The sequence below is a fragment of the Paraphaeosphaeria sporulosa genome, assembly GCF_001642045.1.
Source record: "Paraphaeosphaeria sporulosa strain AP3s5-JAC2a unplaced genomic scaffold CC84scaffold_3, whole genome shotgun sequence".
Lineage (NCBI taxonomy): Eukaryota > Fungi > Ascomycota > Dothideomycetes > Pleosporales > Didymosphaeriaceae > Paraphaeosphaeria > Paraphaeosphaeria sporulosa.
Window position 1 is genome coordinate 2,272,822 of NW_017253362.1, and position 15,933 is coordinate 2,288,754.

General features: G+C 50.8%; 6 protein-coding genes across 6 annotated transcripts; 4 read left to right on the forward strand and 2 right to left on the reverse strand.

The window, feature by feature from the left end:
• Nucleotides 1–1,586: 1,586 nt before the first annotated feature.
• On the forward strand, nucleotides 1,587–2,249 carry CC84DRAFT_1085519 (uncharacterized protein; the record flags this gene model as incomplete). The annotated part of the gene is made up of 2 exons (XM_018174104.1): nucleotides 1,587–1,908; nucleotides 1,969–2,249. Coding segments are annotated over 2 exons (603 nt in total), but the record flags the coding sequence as incomplete, so codon positions are not given.
• Nucleotides 2,250–2,392: 143 nt separating this feature from the next.
• On the forward strand, nucleotides 2,393–3,022 carry CC84DRAFT_584880 (uncharacterized protein). The gene has a single exon (XM_018186779.1). The coding sequence runs from the start codon at nucleotides 2,536–2,538 to the stop codon at nucleotides 2,857–2,859; it is 324 nt and encodes a 107-aa protein (XP_018039041.1). The 5' UTR covers nucleotides 2,393–2,535; the 3' UTR covers nucleotides 2,860–3,022.
• A 695-nt stretch (nucleotides 3,023–3,717) lies between these two features.
• CC84DRAFT_1174124 (uncharacterized protein) lies at nucleotides 3,718–4,611 on the forward strand (the record flags this gene model as incomplete). The annotated part of the gene is made up of 2 exons (XM_018180076.1): nucleotides 3,718–4,203; nucleotides 4,261–4,611. The coding sequence occupies 2 exons, from the start codon at nucleotides 3,718–3,720 to the stop codon at nucleotides 4,609–4,611; spliced, it is 837 nt and encodes a 278-aa protein (XP_018039042.1).
• Nucleotides 4,612–5,380: 769 nt separating this feature from the next.
• CC84DRAFT_1141580 (alpha/beta-hydrolase) lies at nucleotides 5,381–7,110 on the forward strand (the record flags this gene model as incomplete). Its single annotated transcript, XM_018176330.1, has 3 exons — nucleotides 5,381–5,614; nucleotides 5,665–6,066; nucleotides 6,118–7,110. 3 exons carry the CDS (start codon nucleotides 5,381–5,383, stop codon nucleotides 7,108–7,110), a joined length of 1,629 nt encoding a protein of 542 aa, XP_018039043.1.
• Nucleotides 7,111–8,609: 1,499 nt separating this feature from the next.
• On the reverse strand, nucleotides 8,610–10,501 carry CC84DRAFT_1115352 (uncharacterized protein). Its single transcript, XM_018175423.1, has 2 exons — nucleotides 9,215–10,501; nucleotides 8,610–9,163 (listed from the first exon to the last, which is right to left on the reverse strand). Exons 1-2 carry the CDS (start codon nucleotides 10,184–10,186, stop codon nucleotides 8,918–8,920), a joined length of 1,218 nt encoding a protein of 405 aa, XP_018039044.1. The 5' UTR covers nucleotides 10,187–10,501; the 3' UTR covers nucleotides 8,610–8,917.
• A 2,478-nt stretch (nucleotides 10,502–12,979) lies between these two features.
• Nucleotides 12,980–14,275, reverse strand: CC84DRAFT_1141586 (uncharacterized protein; the record flags this gene model as incomplete). Its single annotated transcript, XM_018176331.1, has 7 exons — nucleotides 12,980–13,014; nucleotides 13,068–13,427; nucleotides 13,482–13,668; nucleotides 13,720–13,888; nucleotides 13,937–14,018; nucleotides 14,083–14,119; nucleotides 14,171–14,275. 7 exons carry the CDS (start codon nucleotides 14,273–14,275, stop codon nucleotides 12,980–12,982), a joined length of 975 nt encoding a protein of 324 aa, XP_018039045.1.
• Between the last annotated feature and the right edge of the window lie 1,658 nt (nucleotides 14,276–15,933).

The window sequence follows — 15,933 nt, forward strand, 5'->3', positions numbered from 1 at the left end:
GCACTGGCTAGTGGCTTGGACTTACCGCCGCCATCTGATCGAGTACAGATCTCCATGCCCCACCACGAGTCTCCGCCGGTGTAGACTACTTATGAAAAAGGATTATGGACGTCATGTACGGACTTCGGGACCTTGCGTAGTCTTGGACGCTAGCGGCGGGCACGAGCAGAGAACGCCTGGATGTTTACGTGGTATAAGAACTCTCATTGCATTGCCTACAGGTGCATTGCTCATCTCAACACCACAATTTCCTTCAGTCAACTCCACTGTTTTCTTTTAGTCACTCATTTCGACAATCGAATACTCTCGAAGTCAGATATGTACTTCACTACAGCCCTCAAGTTCGCTGCTTTCGCAGTCGCTGCAACTGCAGCCGCAGTCCCCACAACGCTTCTCACTACCCGCGAAGCTGTCTGCGGTGTTTGGTACGACAACTACCTGGGACCTGGCAGCGCTGGCGATGTCCTTGGCACCGGCCAGTGCCAACAAATCAAAAAATCTGGCGAGGCACCAAACGATCAGTCGACGTATACCTTCAAAATGAAGGGGGCCTGCATACATTGCAACTTTTATAGGTATGCCATGAAAAGCTCCAGTGTCATCGCTAGCACTGTGGTACTTGAGCGGCAACGTTCAGTGTTACGGTTCTCTCGTTGCATGCCTTGAACAACGGGCTAACAGTACCATAGCGATGAGAACTGTGGAAGTGGAGCTGGAACTGTAGGGAACAACCGTGGCGATGATTGGGAGCATGAATGGCCATACGGGGTCGCGAAAAGCTTCATATGCTGAGTGGTAAGGCCAAATCCATGGCAAGCCACATATTTTCGCCATACGCTCTGTTCGTTCTCAAAGCTTTCGATGTTCAGGCCCTCATCGCTAAGGTGTGTAGTTTCCACGGGCATGTAGCTGTGTTGGAAATTATCCTTTCTCATGTAGATGATTTTGTACAAAAATATAATGCTCTCACGGCTGAGCCTTTCCTCATCACCTAAGATGCATCCGCTCAGAACTGGCTCTTGTCCTTTGGGACGTATTCTTGTGTGATAGAATCAAACATAAGATTCGTGTTGTATGCCCCGCACATTTCCAAAGTCTATAGCCCATCTGAGCTCACTTCTTGGCCAAATTGTCGCCTCTGTGGCTGCAAGGGCTCTGTCGGCAGACAGTAAGCAGCACGGACTGGCCCCTGCTTCTGTGGCCTTGTCGTACCAGATTACAAATGAGCAGGCACGCCAATTCGTCTCTCTGTGGGACTTCATCTATTCTGAATACAGCCGGCAATTTGAGTGACCCCATCCGTGCAACCCATCAACTACCGAGGGTGGATGGCCAGAGCACGGACGTACGGAACTTTGTTTCCAAACATGCAGATAACAAGTCGACGCCATGTCACTGAGTTGGCTGCTTTCTGGTGTTTTCGTCCTCGTTTTTGGCTCTCAACATGCTGTTCCTGACTGGGTTGATGCTGGCGGCAACCGCTCAAGCCCACTGTGAGCTTTCACAGTGTCTACAACTTGAACAATGACTAATGTCGCTCAGACCGCTTCTCGAAGATCGTGATAAATGGCACGCCAGAAGCTCAAGAGTGGACCGCTGTGCGTCAAACAAAGAACTTTCAAGGCAATCAAGGTGTGACGAGCGTCAGCAGCGCGGACATGCGCTGCTACCAGAACAAAGCCGGCACCGCGACTGCGACCATCGCAGCAGGGGAGACGCTTGGATTCGTCGCAAATGCGATGGTGTCGCACTTCGGGCCGTTGCAATTTTACATGGCCAGAGTTCCAGACAGTGCGAATATCAATACCTGGGAAGCCTCTGGAAATGTGTGGTTCAAAGTCGCTTCAATCAGTGCTGTGCAAGGAAATGGACCTTTGACCAGCGACGAGCAGACGTGGCCAGCTTACAGTACGTCATTCACTCTTGAAGTTTTGTTTAGTGGCCATGTCGCTGACGGAGTACGCGCAGAGAAAACGGTCGTTGACTTCAAGGTTCCGAAAAACGTGCCCAGCGGTAAATACCTTGTCCGCGTGGAAAGTATTGCACTGCATCAAGCCCAGTCTGTCGGCGGCGCCCAGATTTACCTCAGCTGCGCACAAGTAGAGGTCACAAACGGCGGTACAGGTACGCCCGGCCCGCTTGTCGCGTTTCCAGGCGCATACAGTGCAAATGATCCCGGTTTACTATGGTCGTACTATCCGGTTGCGACGAGTTACAAGGCGCCTGGGCCAGCAGTTTGGACTGGGTAAGCGTGTAGTCTACCTGAAACGTCAAAATTGGCGGTATCGCCGATGTAGATAAAAGGAAATCGTCATGGTTGCCGAGTGACCCGGTTCGCTGTTGTCCTAGTCTACATTCCCCGCGTGCATGAGGTTAGCCTCGTGTATCGAGACTGAATTGGTCCTCGCGCAACGCTGCGCGGCGGCCTATGGAATGCAAGTGCTCCAATTCCGAAAACGGAAACTGAAAAGTCAATGAGAAAGCAATAGTTGAAAAGTCTAAGGCTGTCTTCATATCGTTACGGCATTCACTTCGATGTTTATTTTTATCAAAATGTTGTTTCGAAATCTACCTGCTGCTGCGGTCGCATGCCTGGTCTTGCCGGCTTTTCAAATAGTCGTGCATGCTCACTCAGGCAACCGTGAAGCTGTCCGAGCATGTGGTGTCATCCTTCGGGATATGCCAGAAAGACTCGCAAGCTCCTTTTGTTCGTCCTACGCTGAAATTCCGGATATAACGTCGACATGCACATCGACAAAGACTCGAAAAATCACAGTGACCAGCATTGCATCCTGTTCCGCAACGACAACTGCAAGCACATCGTATGTGGAGCGCACCACGTTTCTGAGCATAATCTAATGTTAAAAGAAAATCTACTGACAAAAGCTCTGCCAGGAAGAGCTTTTCCGGCAAACCTTCTTCCAGCAAGAGTAATACATCCACTCCGCAACCTGGACCCAGTTCGATCGTGCCCACTTCCACCCATTATAGTGAAACTCTCACAAGTAAATCAACTGATACGACGTGCAATGCTGTCTGTACGGCCACTGCCACCGAAGCGGTGACTTTATATGTGACGGAAACCGCTATCATGTAGGTCACCTGTTTCGAATAGTACTCTTGAGTCGCTGACCCAGGGAAGAACGTCAACAATCCAGGGACCAGGGGATCAGGCACCGGAACATCAGGTCCCGAAAAGACAAAAGCGTATACCAGCCGCGTTTTGCCCTGAGATTGGCGTGCCGTGCTTGATGGCTGGTATGGATCCGGCGGTTATTACTGAAGGCTGTCTCACTTTCATGAAGCCAAAAGTGGCACATACCGAAACTAAGGTCGTGAAGAAGACTGAAACATTTACTACCACAGCTGCATGTACGGAGGGGCAGTATGAGGGCATTGAACCCACGTAATACTACGAATAGAATAGTCGTCCTTCGTATGATCATTCAAATTGTCCTGGATCGTGCTTAGGGAGCATTGACCCGGTCGTGGGGTGACATTCAAGTTCATGCTATAAGTTATACGTACATGTTTCTTCTGAAAACTCACTCTGATTCGTGAACTTACACGAATGCACGTGTTCTGCCCCCAAAGTCATGACTCATGAACCGTGCCGACCCACTGCACCTGCGTGGTCTAACATATTTATATAATTTCGATATACACGTTTTTAATTTTCCGCTTTCTTCGCGCAATTTTTGGCAGCCGTCGACAACCATGGCGACCAATTTCTCGGCAGTTATCTGCCACGGCTATTACCATACCCCGGGACCCTACCAAAACATCATTGACACTTTCAATTCACGGGGGATTGAAGCATATTGCCCGCAGCTTGCCACATCAGATCTCTCTAAACTAAATGTCGGTGATGTAGCGCATCCAAACTTCGATCTTGGACCACCAACAAGCGGATATCCTACTGGAGAGGACGATGTGGAGATACTCTTGAATCTTTTCAGACAACTTATAGAAAAGGATGGCAAGAGAGTTCTGCTGATCGCTCATTCGGCGGGCGGCTGGGCTGCAACACAAGCAGCTATTCCCGAGTTACAAGCGAAGACACGGTCTGGGAAAGGACTTAGTGGAGGTATCATTGGTATCTTCTACTACGGAGCATTCATCATTCCAGTTGGAGAGTCCATCCACAGTTTCTTCCAGCCAAAGGATGCACCGGCTATCGTGCCGTCGTGGTTGAAATATCACGTAAGCAGACCACTTTCACTTGACTCGTGCTAGCGCTGACCCGGTCGCCACTCTTAGGCTTATGGCCCAGAGGGCCTAGGCACTCTATTCTCTCCAGAAAAGTTCATGTTCAATGATCTCAATCCCGAAGAAGCTGCAAGATGGACGAGGACCCTCACAGCATCGCCACCAGCCATCGTGAAGCTCACCAACGATGCATACATGTCACTACCATGCGCCTACCTTGTGTTAGAAGGGGACCAGACCCTTGCTAAGGAGTACCAAGAGGGTATGGTGATGCTCCAGGCAAGCAAGACGGGCGAATTCAAGATGTACCGTTGTCCAGCAGGACACAGTGCTCATCTGAGTTGGACAAGCGGACTGGTTGACACAGTGCAGGATTTTATGGGTAACTTAAATCAGCAATAGACGTCCAGTTTTACCAGTAAATAATGATGATAGACCATACCATTAATGTTAGTGGCCTCTTATCCCAATAGCAACGCGTTCGTCATGTTTGTCATGCTTTCACGAGTGAGCAAGGCAATGAGGGCCTAGACAGGGTCGGATGAGGCCTCCTTCCATTCTTCTACGAACTAATATAGTAATTCGGTAGCATATTGAATTTTTCGAGCTTCTTGAAAATATTCGATGACAGGATATACAGATAGTGTTTTGCCGCAGAGTCGCGATCCACCTCATGCTGGTCGATAAACGATAGAAAGAACATGTTTTGACAGGGCAGCCGCGACAACTGGAGCAAGTCAATCCACCAAAGCATGTCGGTCTTCAAGCCCCATGGGGACCCCGCATACGAAGTGTAGCGGGGCCACGTGATGTCGGCCGAAGTTACCGCCCGCGAGTCACGGTCTACGCGCTCCACCAATGACATGTTTTGCTGCTCTGTTGACGCAATCCTCGCGATGCCGTTTTGCGCTGCATCCTCCGAACGCCTTCCTGTATAGAGCTACCACAAGCATGACCTGCTGGATGCTTTACCGCTGCCGAAACTTCTCACGGAAACTAACAGCCCAGCTTTACTAACGCAGGATTTTCTGCGACGTGATGAACCTATCCCAGTTGCCGAGGCCGATCAAAAATGGAGTATAAGTGCACCCGTCTGTGTGTTTTGGTCCTGGGTCCCACCTTCTGTGCTCGCATCACAAAAATGTGGAACCTCGTCGTGGGTCTGCTGTCCATGACAGCGATTGTTTCAACGACGCTGGCAAGGAAGGAACCTACAGCTCGCGTGAAAAATGGCACCCTCGAAGGACTATACGCGAAAGCGTACCATCAGGATTACTTTCTAGGAATACCTTATGCTCAACCACCAGTAAATGAGCTGCGGTTTCGACAAGCTCAGTCGCTTAACACTAGCTGGAAAGGTCTAAGGGAGGCAAAGGAGTTTTCGAAGCTTTGTGTTGGCTATGGCGTATGTTCTGGTCCCTTCGTGGGCGTGACAGCTTCAGCTAAAGGTTTCAGCTTGATCAAACGTTCTACGAGACGTCTGAAGACTGTCTCTATCTCAACGTCGTGCGTCCGGCAGGCTACGAGGGCAAGAAACTTCCGGTGGGTTTCTGGATTCATGGCGGTGGATTCCAAAACGGCGGTGGTCCTGACCAACGTTATAATCTCTCTTTCATTGTGGACCAGTCTGTATCGATTGGAAAACCAATCATAGCCGTCTCGCTCAACTACCGGCTCAGCCTATGGGGGTTTGCCAGCTCTAATGAGCTCGCACGGGAAGGATCGCTCAATATTGGTCTTCGAGATCAGCGCCTTGCTCTTCATTGGGTGCAAGAGAACATTGCCGCATTTGGTGGTGACCCTAAGAAGGTGACCATTTGGGGGGAGTCTGCCGGTGCGGCTAGCGTTGGCTTTCAGGTATGCAATCCGACTTGGAGTAATGGTAGTCAAGTTCACTGACCGAGACAGCTCACTGCCTATGGCGGGCGCAATGACCATTTATATCGGGCAGCCATTATGCAGTCTGGTGGTCCAATTCTTTATGGCGCGCAAGGTGGCGCAAACAAGACTCAGGCGGCTTTCGACGAGATCGCCTCTCAAGTTGGATGCGCTTCATCTACTTATCGCCTCGAATGCCTTCGCAATGTTCCCTTTGATGCACTGAATGCGACAATGGCTGGAGATCTTTTCAACACCGCCGGATTTGGAGTAGTCACTGACGGCGACTTTGTTCAGGATTACGGCAGTATTCAGCTCAGCCGTGGGCAGTTCACCAAAGTACCTATCATGATCGGTGCCAACAGCGACGAGGGTGCCTCTTTCGCTCCATATGGCATTAACACCACCGAGCAATTCGAAGCTAGCTTATCCGCTCTTCCCGAAGCTTATAGAAAAGACATACTGAAGGCTTATCCCGATGATCTAGGCGTTAATATCATCCAGAGCCTTGGTGATCAGCGACCATCGCCTCGATTTGGAAACCAATTTCGGCGTGTAGCGACGTATATTGGGGACTACATCTTCATTGCGCCCGCGCGGCAGACTGCGCACACATGGGCGTCGCACGGACTCCCTACCTACAAGTTCCGGTTCAACGCTGACCAGAAAGTGTTTGCTCCTGAGTTGCGCGTTAATCACTTTAAAGAGATTCCTTACGTGTTCCGCAACATAGATGGCGAAGGATTTAGGCCGGATATCAAGCCTTTCACAGGAGCTGGGCAGAACTACATCGATTTGGCATACTTGATGAGCTCAACTTGGGCTAGTTTCATACATGATCTGGACCCTAATGATTGGAGAGGAAGAAGCAATAAGATCCCGGAATGGCCTAAGTATACTGTTGGTAGTCCACAGGACTTCGTCCTTGACGCGAACATCACCAGCTACCCTGAGAGGGATACTTACAGGAAAGAGGGGATGAATCTCATTAACAGCAACGCTCTGAAGATCTACTCGAGGTAGCATAGCAACTATTAGAAGTATATTGAAGTCAGCGTGAATTCGTCGGTTACTTGATACTGCTTTACCTGATCCTATTTTCCATACAAACTGAACGAGTCACATGCACAAGGCTGATTCATCTCAAAAACGAATTCTTTAAGAGCTTGTCAAGACTCACTATATACAGTAGCACAGAATTCCAACGGTATGCATACTGGTGGCTCCCCTCAATCTGACAGTGCAACCGATTTCTCATGCTGACCCCTCAAGCCCAAGAATGTGGATTGATCCTGTAGTGTCGGCTGTTACAGGTTCCCGCAATGAAATTCCACTAAGTTGAACATTATGCCACAGCCAGATCGGAAGATCAGCGATGAGGGTTCAGGTCTTGTCTTAATCGGCGGCTTTGAATGGCTACCAGGAAGATCTGGAGGAGCTCGGAGCTCCGGGTACTCTGTGTGTGACGCCGGTACTTCTGCTTACCATGGCCCGCTCTGCAAGTCATGACAAACGCCTTTTGCTGTGATACCATAGAGAAAGCCAAGGAATGGTGTTGTCATCTGAAGCAATCCTGTGATACTCCAGTGGGTCTTGTGTCTTGGGTGGCATCGGGGAGTTCGAGTCCCCTTGGAGTAGCATAGTCTCAAGCCTGGTACAGACCGAGGAAAAGCCAGCGGGACACAGACTCGGGACCAAATGCCAGTCTGATAACTTAGGTCTCATAAGTCAAACATACAGGGATGCACATGAGGATTCCATATGCTTATAGTGAATTTGTAGAAGACTTTGCGCTGAGGGGGCACAGCCCTGATGGTGAATTGCTGCAGGAACAGCGAAAAACGCCTCACGGAGTCAAGTGTCGCTACCATCCATAGCTTCTACGTAGGATGCTAGTCAAGACGTAATATACATTCTAGTGTATCAAAAGGGATGCTTCATACCCAGAGAACTGATCATCTCGTCAGACAGACGGCATCTCCTCGCTACTGCACAGAGCACCTCCTCCGCCCGTTCGGACCCCCAAAAGCCGCTCGTGCATGTACGGCATCAAGACTTGAAGCGAATTAGATCAAATTCATTGAAGTACGATTCTAGGACTGCTGCACTTGGCCAAAGGTACCTTATCGCGCAGTGACGGAAGCGGTCCCAAAAAGCTCAACCAAAACGGTCAAGACTCTTGGGCCCCCACTGCCCAAACGCCACGATATCTTGACGAAATTAGCATATATGATCGACATGAAACGTTACGGAAGGCCATACGCGGCCGGAGGCTCCGCTCCCGATGCTGGAACCCAGTGCGCGCGCTTGCTGCCTCCCTCTCCAGGGTGCACCAGCGAAGACCTTGGTGTCGCAACTTCACCTAGGCACTGTTGTCGTGATGGCAGCAGATTTGCATGCAGACATGAGGGGGGCAATCCGCATGTGTTATTGAAACTTGAGATCTAAATTACGTCTGCAACCAACGCATGGTATCAAATCTAGAATCTATAAGCCGGGTATGCAATTTGCCCTTCCCCCAAGCGCCAACGCTATGCAACGATACAAAGGGTCAGAAATACAGGACGTGAATGAATGGATATATGAGCTAGGCCGTACGGAGTCATCCTTTGCTTGTACAATACATGAGCCGCGGCGTCGTTCCCGAAAGACCGGCGCTGTGACGTACAGGAAATGGGCTGGAGAAGCGAAGTGAGCGAGGAGACGGCGCAAGGAACGAGCGTGGTGTTGAAAACTAGGAAATGCTTGTATGTTGTCTTCTTCGGAGAGCCGATATTGGGTGTTTCTTGGTGTTGCGCGGGGTGTGCGCGCACTTGGCTGATTGTCGTACTTAGTCCTCGACGTCTTCGTCGCGGCCGGGGTACATAATGTCTTGGACTACAACCGCTCGGATGTTGTGGTAGAGCACAAACACCCACATGCATAGGATAGCAATCGTAAGGCCGTTTGCGACGTACAATATGACCTCGTCTTTCAAGCTGTTACCAATGTTGATGGTTGCGATAATGAAGCCGGAGTTGGGGAACACCATAGCCCACCAACCGAGATGGAAGTATTCAGGACGGGAGTGAAGGACCTGATGATTATTTTAGTGAATGAGTTCTTTAAGTGATGCGAAAATACTTACGGCGATGAAAGCAATCATGAAGAACCACATGGCAAGTACCCAAAGGAAGAGCGCCGTTACAATAGCCAACGTCCGTAGCACATTCGCATCAATCAGGCCATCTCCCTGTAGGTCAAAGTCGTCCTCGAGAGCGTTCGCCATTCCGATGAAGGCCAGTGCCGTGAAGGAAGGCGGTCCCACACCAATGAACATGGCGCCTCTGTGCTCGCGGTTGGGGTAGCCAACTTGCATCAAACGACCGATGTAATGCGCATACATGATGATACTCATTGTGAAACCCAAACCTTGACAGCCCAAGCCCGCAGCAATGATGGGCATGCGTGTACTCACTGGTTGATCTTTTGCGATGACAGCCGCAATCGTGCCGCCGAGCATGATTGGGAAGATGGGAAGCAGCCAAGATGGCATGAATTTGGTGAGTAGGTAGGTGTGCTTCGCGAACAAGAACGAGTATTGGAAACTGGCAAGGCAGAAAGTCATGAAAACGTAGACCCAGAACGCGATAGCCATGCTGGTCACGATCCACCCGCGCATCGGATGATTTGCTTCGTAGGACTCGACAACATACTTTTGCGTCCCAGTAATGATCGTGGCAATTGAGAGAAAGAACGGACCCAAGAAGAGTGCTTCTCGCTCGTGAGTGACGGATTCTTTAAATGTGCCAGGGAACTTGGTGAAGCGAAGGACCATGCAGGCACCGAGGATGGCAAAGAAGAACAAGTTGACGATGTAGAAGATGGCGCCGATAGTGATCAGACCTGGAAATCGATGGGGTTGAATAGCAATGAGTGTTGAGATCCCTCCCGTGGCCATGGTCAACGTGTACCAGGCCCATGTGAAGTGCTTCAGTCTCGGTCCGAACGCCATCCATGGCTGGTTGGGGTCTTTCTTGTGAGGGTCGTGAGGTTCTGCTGCTGCTTTCTCCTTCTCCAGGTCGATGGAGTCGCGTGGAGACTCGTTGGGAGTAGGCATCACTGAACGCTCAGTAACGTAGGCGGCATCCTTAAAAGGATCTTTACCCTTCACATCCTCTGGGTAACCGTTGACGTTGACTGGTCCTTGGAAATAGCCTGGTTGCTGGCTGGGACCAAAGTTCTGATAACTCGGGTTCTGGTCCTGAGGGTATGGTCCTCCGGGCGTCTGTACCCATGTGTTTGTGCGTGTGGTCTGACCCGACAGGTTTCGAGCGTGATCGGGACTGGGGTTGGAACGGTCGAAATTAGGGTTGAAGTTGGGATTGAAGTTGCTGCTGCTCTCGAACGATTGATCCGTTTGTTGGTATCGGGGATCCATTGCTGGAAGGCGGAAGGTGTCCTGCACCACGAAGCGAAAGGAGCAAGAACGCCGCTAATAATGAACGCAAAAAAGGAGAAGAGAAATGAAAATTAGATCAGCACCGGGCCGCAGAGGAAGAGAATGGGCAAGTGGAACAGCGGGGGGCGAAGTACTGATAGACAAGAGCCCAAGCTATAAAGCACAGATTCAACTCTCCTCCGCGCTGTTTCATAGCGGGCATTGATTGGCGTTTCCGTCTGGAGTAGCGTTTAGTAGGGCGCCTGGGCAGCGTCCCGTTGTAGGGGTGGAGTGGGATCTCATCTGCCTTGGCGGAGGTGAGGTGTTACTTGGACACTGGTCGTGGTACCCACTGTGAAGCTTCAGATCAGGGCTTGTATCAGAATGCACGTGAAAAATGCCATAGCGTCCTTGTCGTGGGCGCTTCTCGAGAGCGGATTTGGTTTAGGGCGGCTCCGCTCTGTGGCTGCCAAGGTGTTTTGACGTCGGCTCCCGAAGTGGACAAGAACCTCCATAACAATCACATTCGCTATGAGCTTCATTGTCGCGTAGAAGGAAGTGATGTTCGCCGCTATGATGGCTGTGCACCTATACCACGCTGTGCAACAGTGCCGAACTGAATCCCATGGAATTCGGTCTTTGTTCATAACTCGGTGAGACCTCGAAAACGCAAAAGATCAACTGGATCAGGTAAACTCCAAGATGGTGCAATGCACAAGACAATGTGACTCCAGTTCACGATTCGTGGATAAGACGTTCACCCAACGGCGAGTGGCTGAGAAACGTCGTCGGCGCACTGTAGGGGAAGCGGGAGGCTTGAGTGCGCCAGGGTTTATCCCTCTGTAAAACATGGCACCCTGTTAAAGTCTGCGCGGCTTCGCCGCATTATTGTCGTGAAAAGCCCGAGATGTCCCGATATCACATCTAGGCCAATGTGGGTCTAAAGGCGGGAGATGGACGCCCAGGCGAGTTGGCTGGGAGGAGCTTGAAACCAGCATCGAAACGCCCTAAAAGAGCCGCTTGTGTCGTCGCAGATGCCAAGCATCCCACGTAAAACACGCACAAGAATACCCCCACATAACCCATACCGACTGAGCGCGAAAGTTGGCTTGGCTATCAAGGCTTTGGTCGGGGGCAACGTTGCGCAGAACGATGGTGGTTTAGCACCCCTTCCAGCATGGTCTTGGTAAGTCGAATGAAGGCGCCAAGGTCGATCGCAAGGTTGCCGCCCAAGGCTAATTGGAAATGTTGAGGACTCATATCAGTTACAGGAAACACTTCCGCAGATACGAGCATGACGCTCATTCGTCCTCTACCCGATTGTGCAGAGAAGCTTCTGCACACGTTCCATGCACAGGTGCAATGCAGCGGCCACGATTGGTGCCCAAACATGCAGGATTTGGATTTCAAATTCGGCGAATTGTTTACTACCCCTTTCCTACTCTTGCAATGTGGTTCTGTGAGGCTATTGACGGCGTCGTCTTATCCTGTGGAGCTCTCCCTGCGCATCGCAATTCTTGAGGCTGCGCCCGCCGATCGTAGACGCGCGCAGCCTCGACTCTTGGCAATACAGTACACGCGTCGGTACCCGTCGTTGCGCACGATCAGGAGCACGGTGTCGATGCGTTATGGGAGGAAAAGGATAGTTGGAGCCAGGACAGTTCGTGGTGGTGCAGGAACGGGGATGCGGACATAGCCCGCGCCTCTCGGTAGACTTGGCGCCTGGTTGATCAACACCTCCACCAGATATCCGCATCACGATCCGCAAAAGTTATACGGGATGGTTTTTGCATTGTCGCCCAGAAAAAGCAGAGACTTTCAAAAAGCTCGCCATAGCCACTTCCTATTACAAAAGTATCACTCTAGATCAAACACGCATAAGCAAGAGCAAGTACGCGCCCCCAGATTGACCTCATCTTGTGAGAGAGAATTAATCGTCGAACGAACGCTTCCACTGCGCACTTGGCAGTGTCTGCCCAGCTGCAGAAGTGGGTGTTTTCTTCCTATCGCTTGCGCTGCCCAACCTTCAGCAATTCATAACCCATCCAAGGACTCAGACTCCGTGGCGATCAAGCACCTTTGAAGCAGCGCGCACCCCTGTGGACACGGAGCTTAAAAGCATCTTAGCACAGCGGAGCGGAAGCGAAGGCGGCGTGTGCGACAGCTCCGCTCCGCCCCACTTGTGTCAGGCACCCCTGACAAGTGGAGACCTTATCTAGACGCTGGCTTGCGCGATCTCTTGGCCAAGAGGTTGTATTCTGGAATAACTGGAAGGTGGGAACGGAGCCCAGCGGCTAGATAAGCCTAAAATAAGAAGTGTCGACAACGAAGGCGCAAAGACAGTGACCCAATTGCGTGAACGATTGTGACGACCCCCAGTTCAGGATCATAAGAAAGAGACGCCTGGAGTTTACGAAAAGAGCCCTCTGAATTACAAATTGCAGTCAAATTCCCACTGCAAGCAACCCCACCTCACATCGGCATAGCGCCTGGAAGGTGGTCAAGCCCTGCAATGAAAATATTAGATCGCTTGTGTCATAGCAGCGGGCAGAGAACTTACATCCGTCCAGGTCATCGTTCACCGTATTTTTTATTGTGCACTTGTTGGCTTCTGCAACGCTCTGTGTCTTTAGATTGTTGCTAACCAAACTTGTAGAGTCCATCGCTTTCTGCAACGCGTCTCCTTTCCAGCCGAACATATAGTCACCGTGCGTTCCATAGCCGCGACGATCGTCGAAGCTCCATACAAAAGGCTGAGAGCCATCGGCGGGCCATATGGACTTGTCATTGAAAGCCGTCGTATTCCACATGGTTTCAAAGGCAAGCTGGGGCATTCGCACAGGATGGGAAGATGGGCAGGGCCCTGCGTTCTGAAATGCGCCTTTGACTGTGTTGTACATATGGTCTTGGTGGTTCGGGCCTATAAGAGTGAGCACGTATTCTACGAGGCTCGTTCATCCTGGGATGGACTGACTATCGAGGTTTTTACCATCCCAGCAGGCTGGAAAGTGGTGGATAGCCATAATACCTGCAGGGCATGGCTGCTTAGGAAAGTCGTTTGTTTCGCTGCCTCGTGTCATAATGTCCTTCAAACAAGTATATCGTAGGCCTGGATTGCTTCCAGAAGTAGTAGTGGGGCTACCGACGGTCATACGGAAGCCCTGCGCCCTGTTAGTGATATGTCCAGAGTACGAATGGAGTGACAATCTCACAGGTTTGAAGGATGTAATTTTCGTCTTGCCATTAGAGTTGAAGTCTTGCTGTAGGTAGTAGATTGTCATGCCTCCAGTCAACGAACCCAACAGGGCATTGGGGTACTGTGGCACACGCTTGTAAGTGCCGTTCCTGGCTTTGAAGTACATCACAGCAGTCCAATAGTTGCTGTTAGAGTCAGGAAGCCTGTTCGCGATGAGTCGAGCGGTAGCTTACCTAAAGTCTTCGGAGAAAGAGCAAGTGGTACAAGTGGCCTTTGCGCCGATGTCACCACTCATAGTAGCATTGAAAGCATTCCCTCCCACAATCTTTGATGAGAATACGATATGAGTGATTTTTCGGATGTCGAAGCATGGTGTGACTTGCCTGGTGTAGATGAGCTGACGGAATGCTTCCTGGCTGCAACAATAAGCGATGCTACCACCTCGACCGGTGTCTCACAGAGCATACCTCAACAACTGGATCTAGGCGTTGTACTGAGAGCGTCGCACATCCGAACCGTATGTAGGCCCAAGACGGTGCCGCAAGGGCGAGAGTGAGAAAAAGCCACTTCATCACGGCAGGTTCTAGTCGTGACGCTTTCGAAGGGCTCAGTCAAAGGCAACCTGGATCATTCGAGATGGTGTCTAGTAGAGTAGATATACACGCTCCTTCCGTGCAAGATGATGTCCATTTCTAAGAATCAGCCATGCTAGTCGTCAATGGCAATGATCATAGTCCGTTAACTCCAAGTGCATCTGCCCAATTATCGTTCGGTTCAGTAAAGTGCATCACGCTGTATTCACGATTCCCCCGCGTTTGTTCTTGTTCTGTGCGATCAACTAACATCGGCATCGTTTGATGACTGCGCAATTCATCTAAAAGGTCCGAGAGTTGTTACACGAGCTGCTCTGCCGGCAGTGCTGAGATTGCCGAGAGGTGGCGACCAAATAAACGTTGCAGGGTATGTAGCCATTAAGCCATCGATAAGGATCCTTGGCCTCTGAACTACGAGCCTTGGTTCCCTGGTCAGAGATTGGGATCATAGCCTAGCATGGAAGTTTCGCAAATTTGAAGCCGACCATCGAGAAAATCATGCGGTATTCCAGCATCTGTTTCAGGGTTTTGCGACATTGTCAACGACTGTCAAAGGCCTGCGCACGCGATGTGTCTTCGGCCACGATCAGCAGAAACCATTTCGACGCGAAGGGTGGCATCATCGATCTTGCAAACAACGCAATTGTTATTTCTTGAAGGTGAGGTTTGTGAAAGTGGACGTGCCGATGATCACTTGGCCGATGGCGATGAGATCGAGCTAGACCAATCGGCTCCAGTGGCTTGGCGCCGCATATCTCCCTGATGCGTGGTGCGATTCCACCAGGGCGCACACAGGAAGCCTTTGCGCGCTCATTCCTCATCTCAGATGGCTGATGACAGTCGTTGACCTGCTGTCGTGGTGCAGCATCGCTTCTCAGCGTTACGGCGCGTTCAGAAGCAGCTTATCCCGATTATCGCCACGCAATGTCTCTCGTACCCTCAAGCATGTCTGTGACTGCTTCCTACAGAATCAAGAGAGTTTGAACTGCAATGACTTCGCTTCTAGGTCCTTCCGAAGTCAATTTTGCGAAACAATCTCCACGAACTTAATGCAGTACATGTTGATGGGCGGTACCGACTTTTCCTTACGAGGTTGATGGCGCAAACGGTGGTCTGACCTTGTAGCAGACGAAGCCGACATTACATGAACAAGCCTGGTCCTTGGTCTTTGCGACGTAGGTTATGATCTACTCACTGACGAGAGTCCCTCGTTGCAGCCACGCAAACAATGCGACTGTTCGATTTTGATTGAAGCTATCTAAGACCCAGCGCGCGAACATCACACTCGACATTCTGACGTTTAATCGTTCTCACTCGCTAGAGCTTTCGATTCCACGGCGCGTGTGCAGACCTGGAGCACAGCGCTGTGGCCTTGGCGCCCGCCCTCACCTCTCACTTGAAGCTCAACCCGCGACCTCTCACTTTTCACCCACAATACAATTCATTTTAGAACAACATCTTCCATCAAACAGCCACTCCCAGCTTGGCGTCTGCTGAGATGGCCCATTTGTGATTGCAGGGAATCTGATTGCCTGTGATCCCTGGGTCAACCTGAGGGTGCGTGTTCGATTCCCATGATCAGCAAACCGTAGTGCTATTAGCACGAGCGATTTTTAAACGCAACTAGCCTCCAAAAG

What these genes read in the sequence shown, in the direction of transcription:
- CC84DRAFT_584880 (XM_018186779.1), top strand. Translation starts at nt 2,536, where the DNA reads ATGTTTATTTTTATCAAAATGTTGTTTCGAAATCTACCTGCTGCTGCG.
- CC84DRAFT_1115352 (XM_018175423.1), bottom strand. Translation starts at nt 10,186, where the DNA reads ATGCCTACTCCCAACGAGTCTCCACGCGACTCCATCGACCTGGAGAAG. An exon ending in TCATGATTGCTTTCATCGCC is followed by an intron (nt 9,164 to 9,214) that starts GTAAGTATTTTC and finishes AATAATCATCAG; the next exon opens with GTCCTTCACTCCCGTCCTGA.